A 10,584-nucleotide genomic window follows, 5' to 3' on the forward strand; every position below is an offset into this window, starting at 1 on the left:
CTCCCCGCTGATTTTCCTTCTGGCAGAATCTACACAACACATCAGCCCCATTGAACAGCCCATCATGCCAGCCTATACAGCACATGAGGGGCAGAGTTTGACTCTGTGTGTTGTAACTTGCATATTTATTTATTGCACTTGACGCACACGTAATCTCCAGTGGGGACATGTCCCCAGCACTTTTCGAAATCCCGTTTGTGTCCCCCCACTTTACAAATATGTTTATTATTATTTGTTAACGCAAGCCGTCATCGCCACGGAGGAGCACACAGTGTGTGTGTGTGTGTGTGTGTGTGTGTGTGTGTGTGTGTGTGTGTGTGTGTGTGTGTGTGTGTGTGTGTGTGTGTGTGTGTGTGTGTGTGTGTGTGTGTGTGTGTGTGTGTGTGTGTGTGTGTGTGTGTGTGTGTGTGTGTGTGTGTGTGTGTGTGTGTGTGTGTGTGTGTGTGTGTGTGTGTGTGTGTGTGTGTGTGTGTGTGTGTGCACCCCTTTATCTATTTAATATAGATAAAGTAAGAAATCATTCCAATGTGTTCTATAGTCAGTACAAAAACAGTTTAAAAGGGGAGTGATTAGTAAAATATGCATAAATAAAAAGAAAGAATGTGGTAACACAAGATAAGAATAAACAAGTTTAAATGATTTATTATTGGTTGTGATCATATTCTAAAGATGTTTGGATTATTGAAAAGTATACAGCTCCCTTTCATCTGAGTGTTGAGAGCTGTATCCATAAATTCATGTTGTGCTCAAAGTGCACCAGATTGATGCATTTCACTTAGAGGAGGTGAGGTCCCCCCTGGAGGATGTGAGGCCCCCCCTAGAGGAGGTGAGACCCGCCCACCCCAAAATAAAGCAGGTTAAAATAATTAAATTGCATGTTATTTTAGTAAACACTGCAAACAGGTCCCACAGACCCAAACAGCATACAAAGGTTAAAGGTCAGCATATAATAATGTTAAAATGTGCTAAATATATACACTGCAAAAAACAAAAAAAGAGGAGTAAAAGTAGCCCCCGACTTGTTTTATTTTTTGAAAGTAGCCCTCATCCTAAAAAAGGTTGGTGACCCTGGTCTAGAGAAATATCCATTAACTATCTCAAATAGAGGGACTTTTTTCAGAGAATCCTGCAACCTGATTGAAACATTAAAGTGAATTGGAAAAGGTCTAACTGTGTCAATACTTGACCTTTGTGATACATTATGTCTACATTTAGATTTCTGATTGAAAGCCACAGTCTTTCCTTTTTCTTTATGTTTGCATATATTTTCTGTTGCCTCTCCGTCTGCACCACCTGTGGTCTAATGTTACCTGGCTTTGTCTCCTTCAGGTGCGTAAGGAGTATGGGAAATGTCTGCGCACTCACTGCTGCAGCGGGAAAAGTGTGGACAGCTCCATTGGCTCCGTGAAGGGAACGGCTTCTCGGGTCCCGGGACGTTACTCTACAGGCTCACAGGTGCCTCCACTTTTAAGATGTCTTCACAGTATCTTCCTCAGCGGGACAAATGAGCTCTCGTTGGTTTTGGACTACCAGTCATTTTGTCTTTGTGCTAAATAATGTGTGACATGACACAGATGTGCTCCTCCACACAGAACTAATGAGAGCAGATTTTAAAGGTGACTTTATGTATGATGGATTGCAAGGACGTGCTGCACGTGTCCTCGTTCGAAAGCAGGGAAATATTATTAGTGCATGATGAGCTGAACATACATGAAGTGAGTCTCCTCTGCTGCAGCATAACGCTGACTGAAACATTGTCTCCACGCATATTTGAATTCCTCCTCCAAAATCTGTAAATCTGTCTCCTCACAAAGCAAATGTATTCCTCCCACATCGACATGAAGCATGATTACCATGGATCGTTGTCGTTGCACATCGTATCCATGTTCTACATATTCTGTTTTCCTTCCAGTGTTCACGTATACATAGACCTCTGTGGGCAGCATGCAGCAGCCCACGATACAAGATGCTTGCTGCACACAGATCAGAGCGTTTAATTAGACTCTGACAAGATGGCTCCAACCTCACGCTCAGACAGGAATGGAAACATTCAGAGAGAAAGACGAGCTTGTTTATGGCTTACTCTGAATGAATGTGTAATCAGCAGAGCACATTGGAGCTGCTGGCTGTATGAGTTCTTATTCCGAAAACATAAAGAAGTGTGTGTGTTGTGCTGGGGACAACATGATGATAACAGCACAACACAAAGTACTTGTGTTGTCACTCCATGTTCCTGTTATAAAATACACCTCATCATTCATGACACCATGAAGTTATCATGATTAAAAAAAAAGTCTGAATGTCGCTCTCAAATGAAGTATTCCTGGAAGAGGTGTCATGACAGTTGCTCTAAATGTAGTTAATGATGGCTGCCGTGACTTCATTAAGTTGAACCCTGTCGGAGGAGAGAGCGGAACATCTCAAAGGTCGTCACTCATCAGTATTTTTAAACCTGGAGTGGGTTGCACCAGCTGCTCTTTACCAAACCTGGACATACCAATACGTTGTATGTTCAAAAATAACTTTCTCATGCTCAAACGAAAATCAATAACTCACAATTCGATGTGATATGATAGCGATAGCATTCAAAAAAGATATAACTATGTTGTTTATTTGGTTGATTTTCATTTAAATAAAGTTCTCCTCCACAGTCACACTTTGACTTTTCACTGACTGTGTTCAGGGTGCATCTTTCTGACGTGTTGTTGTTTGTGTCTGCAGAGCCGGATCCGTCGGATGTGGAACGACACAGTCAGAAAACAGTCTGAGTCCTCCTTCATGACCGGAGACATCAACAGCTCTGCTTCTCTCAACAGAGGTACCCGATCCCGCTGAAAAATATCCACACAAATAACTCCTCAATTCTTAGACTTCATGACTAATGCACAATGCCGTTTTACACAAAAGCGTCACCATTTTCCTAAAATTGCAGTCACGTCCTCTTCAATAAGAAACGACAGCTTTAGATCAAATCTCCTTTCTTTTGTCTGGTTGCGTTTGTTGACAGTTTTTGAAAGAGAACTAGATTGTGAATATGAGGCATAGATTGAAAGTGCTGTCATGCTGCTGCAGAAAACCGTTTTTATTTTGAAGCAAATCCTTTCTGCCATAGAGTAATTTGAAGGACACTGCAGGAAGGGTTTCATTACATCTGAACAATGAAGTAAATGTAATCGCATTGTTTATGAGTATTCTAGCTTAGGGGCATTTTAATACCTCCTAATATGTTTTTTTGGAAGTGAAACGAGGCTTTCTCTCAGAGCAGGTGCAGTATAACAACCTGAAAAGGAATTCAGTGGAAACCCCTCTCAGACGCACGATAATAAAAGTGTTTTTCCCGTAATGCATTTGACAGAGTGCAGTGAAGAGAGTTATCCGAGGAGTCTCTCAGGTTTTTACAGAAAAATAGATTGCAGACTTCATCTGACACGGAGAGGCAAACTGCGCCCTGGCTGCCATCCATCCCAGCACTCCTCTCGCTGCTCCTCTTCCACACTCAACTCGCTCCGGGCTCCGGCCTGCGTCGACACTAATGCACAGTTACAATGATGGATTAATGCCCGACACGGGGAGGAAGTGTCAGGATCTCAATAATTAGGCACTCAGCTTAGCACCATCTCCAGGCACAGCCTCCATCCAGCTACAGAGGCTGCACTGAGGTGGGAAGACTGGAGAAAAAAGTGCAAAAAAGCTTCAATAAATTGAGGTGGAGCTAGAAATGGTTAAATATCATAAAATGCAGATAAAGTAGCACTTATCCATGGCTGCTGTCCTCTGATTGTTCGCGTTTCTCTCGAGAGCGGACTCATCTAATCATCCTGATGGCGTTACATGTTCAATTCCTCCCAGCATTGGGGATTATCGCTGCAAACACTCATTGCTTTTTTTGCAAATGGTCCAATTTATCAAAACAATAAGTGTTAGATCTGTCATTGGCGGAATTTAAGAGGAGCCGCTGTGTGTGAAACACTGTAATTAGGACAAGAAGCGACAACAAATGAGTGTTTTTAAAATCAGAAAAACATTCTGATTCACAGGCAAATAATACTACGCCTGATTTATACTAAAGTTAAACATAACATTCATTTAATCCTGAAAGATGAGCCGGAATGAACAGGGAGTTTGCCAAAAGAAACCTAAAGAAAGAGAAAACGGAGGTTCAAAATATAACTATTGGTTAAACAAATTCAGCAGTGTGAAATAAAAGAAGATTTCATTGATAATAGATGTTTTCCCGCTCTGCTAAGGAAGCACATGCGTGTAACTTCTTGCATGTGCAGCTTTAATAATAAAGGCATCACAACATGTTGACAGGAGGGAAAGTAGATCTTGTAAACAGGAAACTAATGCGAAGCCGCAAATATTTTCAGCATACTTGATATTCAGCTTAATGTATTCAAACCCTATAATAAATAAATAAATTATTTGTATCAACAGCAGAGGAAAACAAACACCAGGGAATGTGCGGCGTTCATGTTGCAGATTAAATCTGCAGCTCATCCCAGGCTCCGGCTGGGAAGGCTGTTTCTGTGCGCAGGAAACTGATGAGTCATCGAGCGCAGGCCTGGCATTCATAGAGAATGAGGCCAGGCAGCAACAACACTTCATACGGGGGTTATTTCTGCGAAAACACAATCTTAACATGAACTCAGCTCTGTGGAGGAAAATACATATTTCCCACTTATGTTCATGAGATCGAAACTAACAGAGCAAGTTGTGCACTATCAAGCTTTCTGGGCTCACATGCGGCTTACAGCGATATTGAAGGAAGATTTAGAAACACTATTATTTTAACAGTGGGTTATGCTTCCAGTTAAGAGTTCATTTTGAGGTGGCTACAGGGTATGTTATCATGTTAACAAGACAACTATAGCTTTCTATAGCATATCAAGCTAATGTTGTAGCAGCGTACAGACATACCTTTATATTTCAAACAATATATTTGCACTTGGACATCAACTGTATATGTAAGATTATCTCAAATGTAATATGTGATGTATAGATTAAGCTTCAGTGATATTGCATCATGTGCTCAGGGAGATTTATTTTTGTATTACTTTAGTGTCAAAGAGCCAACAATGTCCTGGTGCTGATTGGGTGTCCTATGTGATACATAAGAGCTGACAAACACACACTTTAATACTTTCTTTGGATATATGTTTGCATGAAACGCAAATGTATCTTAGTTTACAGTGCTAAACATTGTAACATGTGCTCGGGGAGATTTATTTTTGTATTACTTTAGTGTCAAAGAGCCAACAGTGTCCTGGTGCTGATTGTGTGTGTCCCGTTTGAGAGTAGAAATATAAAACGACATGTGTCCTGTTGGCCATGTCGATGCTTTTATGTAATTTATGTTCGAATTTCCTGCCTTTTATGTGAGCAGGAGAACAGGCTTCCAACTAATGGCAGGCATTAACGATATGATTACCACTGTTTCCTATTAGCCTCTCTCATGTAGCATTAATGATCATGTGATCATTTTGATGTTAATGGCGGTTCATTGCTCAGCTGATATGTATGTTCTCTGTCCCTCTGCACCTCTCTCTGTCTCTGGCTGCTGCAGGGGCTAACCATCTTATACCTAATGCACTCCTCCGTCCTCATGGCACTAACAATCCCTATAACACATTGCTTGGGGAATCGGCAGTCTATAACAACCCTCTGGGCATGTACAACACACAAGGTGTGCTAGCTTCTTTTCATTCTCTAACATTGTGCTGGGGCAGTGTTTTTTTTTCATGTCTGGTCCTGCAGAACCTGTGAGGGAAACTTTATGATTGCAGAGTTAAAAGTAATGGACTTCACTAAGCTGAAATGCCAGCGTTCACCCTTTGAGGGTTTTTACAGGGCTTTGATATAAAGAAAACACTGCTCTAGATGTTGTGTGTTAGCATTGAACAAACTTTGTCTCAAAGATCCGCAGCCGGTTTGTTCTGCTCTGGGCTTTTCTTCAGGGGATGTGTCCTGGCTTCTGGCTTAATATTCAGTTACAACAGTCACACTGACATTGTGAAAAAAGTCCAAAAAAAGATGAAGAATGTTCTCCTGCAGGGAGCCGGATACATCCCCTCTCATTTATTTTAAATGTGCTCTAATGTTGTCAGCTTGTCTCCATGTCCTCTGTCTCTGTTTCCTTTGGAATTGTCTAACACTGTTGTCTGTGATGAATGTAGTCAGATCTGATGTTTAAACTTTAAATGATATTGCAATAACTAGAAAAGTCTGCTATTATTCCTCATTTTAAGCCATATAATAGTAGTTTTTTGCGTAATCGATACTTTGAGTGCTAATTCAACTGTGGTCATTTTAACTCCACGTGATTGAACTATTCATTGAGGATTTTAACACTTTCTACAAATATCCACATCAGCACAAAGGAAACTAGTTTACTATCGTGATCAAAAGCTTCCTCTGTGTGCTCTCTGCAGTCTCGCTGTAACTTTGTGAGTGTGTAAAACTGAGAAACTCGTGTCAAAACGGAGATAAAACTCGCATAGAGCTTTGATCAGGGGATAATTTATGTATGCAATACAAGTCCTGCATGGGAGCTCCTGACAGCGGGCTATAATTCACTTACATTGCAATACATGTGAAAGAAATATCCGAAAGGAGGAAAATGCAAATGCATGAAAATATTTACTGCTGCATTTGATGCTCGCCGTGTTTTACCCTGAGGATCCTGCAGAAACGTCTTCTACATGTGTTAATAGAAATGTCTGCATGGTGCATTAACCAATGCGTCATCAGTGTACTGTATGTGCACATGTTTCTCTCTTGTCACTGTTTTGCTTATCGTGTTTTTTCTTTTCTTCTCTCCTTCCTCATGCTGTCCCTTAAAGAGCCCTACAGAGAGACAAGTATGGGAGTCAAACTAAACATTGCTTATCAAATGTAATTCACTTTGGCTTTACTATATTTTCACTCCATGCTGACAATGAAAACACAACATGTCATTCCCTTTGGAAGTAAAAGCAATATTTGTATGTTAAAATAGACCTGTAGAAATCACTTCAAATCACTGCTTGACTTCTTTGTGGCTGTAGCACTCTGGACATGAAAGTAACTGTGGCTGAACACCACTTCCATTAGGAGAAACAATGCAGCTTCAAAAGCCATGCACATGTAGAAACACTAATGTGCCAAAACACATGCGAATGAAGACACATCGGCACCAACATGACAGCGCATGTTTTCTAAAGCGCGTTTCACCTAATGGAAATGTTTTAGTTTATTTGCTCTGGGCCACCATTGATAATCCAATCGGAGGCAAAATGTCCCAAGGCACATCGATATCAATTGATTTGTATTCTTTCTCTGAATCTTATAGCACTTATATGATTTGTATTTCACTTTGATGAACGAGTCTTATCACAGTTTCAGCAGGTCAAACTTTGGACTTGACTTTTTTTAACGAGCTGCTTGTCCGATGAATCATCGTCAAAGTGTTGCTTTGATGCTGATTGCACAGCTTCCGCCGAACTCATCAAATATGATTCATGTTCATGCAACAGAGAGAAGTCCTCCTTCTGAAATGTTTTCATGTCGAGAGAAAGACGGATAGTTATGCAGAGATGAATACATTATTTGTATTCCCAGTTGTACAATGTTTGCAATGCTCTATGGGACACTATGGGCTCAAACTGCTGTTGAGTGTTAATGCATGGCTCAGTCTGCTTGCTTGTGTTCAGTGTGTTGTGCTTCGTGGTGTTGTGTGTCGGTGTTTTCATCTCTGCTACTGTTAAATCAAAAAAAAGTGAAGTGGAGAATGTTATGTTTGCAACAAGGTAAGTGTTTATATTTGCAGAAAACATCTTTAAATGTACACAATGTGTGTTTGTGATGAGGTTTTTCAGAATAAAAGCGCTGATGGGTGTTTGTCGTTTCAGAGGGAATCCTGAACAATGCCCGGGATTCAAGTGTCATGGATACTCTACCACTGAATGGTAACCACGGCAACAGTTACAGCATCGCCAGTGCCGAGTACATGAGCGATTGCGTACAGATCCTGGAGCGGGGGTACAACCACAAGGAGACCACCCTGGAGCAGAAGATCCTCAAAGAGCTCACGTCCAACTACATCCCCTCCTACCTCAACAACGCCGAGCACAACCGCAACCTCATGAACAAACTGGTCAACAACGTGAGCAACGGGGGCAAAGACGGGGGCTACGGCATGGGTCTGGGGGTGGGGGGGATGATGGGGATGGGGCTGAGCCTGGATGACCACTCCACCTTCGGGCCGCACCACGACGAGGGCCTGGGTCTGGAGCTGATCCGAGAGGAGTCCAACGCCCCGCTGCTGCCTCAGAGACCCCCCCCCATCTCTGGACCAACTTAACAACCACCTCCACCAGTCGGCGCCACCCCCCCTCCCGCTGCCCCACCACCCCTTCTCCTCCGCCAACACCTCCTCGTCCTCCTCATCCCGGCGGAGGATCCCGCAGGAGAACAGCGAGAGCTTCTTCCCGTTACTCACCAACGAGCACACGGAGGAGGAGGGCTCCCCCCCCCCCCACCCACACCCCCCAGAGAGACTCCCTGTACACCAGCATGCCCCTGCTGCCCGGCCTGCCCCACGTGTCCTCAGACTCAGCCGAGGGGGGGGGCGCCAAGAGCCCGGAGGCCGGCTCGGACGACGTTTACTACAAGAGCATGCCCAACCTGGGCTCCAGGAACCACCTGCACCAGCTGAGCTCCTACTACCAGCTGGGGAGGGGCAGTAGCGACGGCTTCATCGTGCCCCCCAACAAAGAGGATCTGACTCCAGAGGAGGCCCAACCGGAGGCCTCGCACCTCGTCACCAGCCTATAGGTCCCTCCCGCTCGTCTTTACGCAGCCCCCTCCTCCTCCTCCTCCTCCACCTGTTGTTGGCAGTGGTAGCCTTTCTTTTATTCTGTGACCCCCCCCCTGCAGATAACTCCTGCTAAGACTGACCACGGACAGGATAATAATGCTCAACACGGGGGTTAAACTTTGCGGGAATCTGTTGATGTTGTGCCCCCCCCCCCCCCTCGTGTTGTGTCTCAGTGTGCAGAGACTCACTCACACGGGATGTTTAGAGATACAGCATGACTGAAACCCCCCCTCCCCGAACATCCAGTCAGAACGGGAATTTAAAAAAAGGACTATTTTATTATACTTCTGTATCCATATTGACTTTTTGAAAGATTTTCTTCCTCTTTGGTGAGTTGCAGCACATTTTGTTTGCTGGAGTGTCCCTTCAACGAAAAAAAAGACAAAAAAAATGGAACAATAACTACGAAGAAATTATTGATCGTATGCTTTGAAGCTGTTTTCTTTCATTTTACTGTAATAAACGGAGGGAGAAAAAAACTAATGAGAGAATTATGAGATATTTCTATGTAATTGTACAGATAACTAGCATTGCACACAATAGTATGCTTTTTTTGTTCCGAGCAAACCTTTGTCTCTGTAAATGTAGTGATTAGGAGCGGTTCTGTTCTCTGGGTTTCTGGTACCAGTCTGTTTTTGTTTTCCTCTTTTATCCCTCTGCGAGAAACGACTAAATAGAAGCAAAATAACATCATAACAAAACACTTATTGTGCAGGCATCACCGTGCGACATATTCATCCTTGTTTCGGGTTTCTGTTTCTTTCTTTTCCTTTCTTACTGTAGATATCAGATGATGGCAGAGTTAAAGACAGTGTCCTGCAGAAAAACACTCAGACAGAAACAAAATGATGAGCACCAGGCACTTGTACAAAAAAGAAATATGGATGGTTTACTTATTAAAGAAAGAACTTTTGGAGTGAGACAAACTGGAAGTGTTTTTGTTCTTCTTCCTCGTGGAGAAAATATATTTATTTATTTGTCGAAATAAAAAGAAGATGGACCTACGTTAAGCGGCACAGATCTGGTTTGTTATTGGCTTCTTATTTATTCCGTTTTGTAATGGTTTCCACGGTGAATTAACTAATATTTGTTGTAACAGTGTAACTTGTTTGCCAACAAATAAATGACCGACAAAGATTTATTACTTAGCTACGACAGACGTTCTGGTGTTGTGTCTGGGTCTAAAGGGTGGAACCATTTATGAATTATTTGATCTGATTTTCAGTTCATTTCCCTCGTTAGTTTTAGTGCCAAAGGACGTTTTGGCCCAGCCGCAGTGGATGTGCTCTGTATGCTCTGCTTTACAATAGAAGCAGTGGTTTCATAAGCTGTAATAAATATTTCAATATCATCGCTGGTGGATTCTTTGCAGATGATCTTTGTTTTGCATGAGTTTGGTGAAGTTATCAGGAGATAAGAGTCAGCTGGAGCGCCGTCCTACAGAGAGACAGAGGTAAGTGTGTCCTGTAAAGATATTCAGTATTTTATTCTAAATATGTCCAGGAACTCTACTTTCATGCCGTTTTTCAGGTAGTATTTTCATGTTCGGCTCCTTGAACTCTTGTGTTGTCTAACTATCTGAACAACTTTGTATTTTAATTACACTTCCTTACAATATGGAAGTGCTATTTGTAGCGTCGTCTTTAAGATGATAAGATAGTCCTGTATGTCCTTAAAATATATTATTAAGTGTTTTAATGTAAATACATCCTGTCCTGTATTTTATT

General features: G+C 42.3%; 1 protein-coding gene across 1 annotated transcript in view; it reads left to right on the plus strand.

The window, feature by feature from the left end:
* Positions 1 to 10,208, plus strand: part of LOC117559180 (adhesion G protein-coupled receptor L3-like) — a 232,893-nt gene extending 222,685 nt beyond the window's left edge. The window contains 7 exon segments of the mRNA XM_034235900.1: positions 1,330 to 1,455; positions 2,722 to 2,818; positions 5,567 to 5,686; positions 6,843 to 6,860; positions 7,890 to 8,322; positions 8,324 to 8,525; positions 8,527 to 10,208. Coding sequence (XP_034091791.1) covers positions 1,330 to 1,455; positions 2,722 to 2,818; positions 5,567 to 5,686; positions 6,843 to 6,860; positions 7,890 to 8,322; positions 8,324 to 8,525; positions 8,527 to 8,814 — 1,284 coding nt within the window. The 3' untranslated portion in view covers positions 8,815 to 10,208.
* The last annotated feature ends 376 nt before the right edge of the window (positions 10,209 to 10,584 follow it).

The sequence above is a fragment of the Gymnodraco acuticeps genome, unplaced genomic scaffold (genome assembly GCF_902827175.1).
Source record: "Gymnodraco acuticeps unplaced genomic scaffold, fGymAcu1.1, whole genome shotgun sequence".
Taxonomy (NCBI): domain Eukaryota; kingdom Metazoa; phylum Chordata; class Actinopteri; order Perciformes; family Bathydraconidae; genus Gymnodraco; species Gymnodraco acuticeps.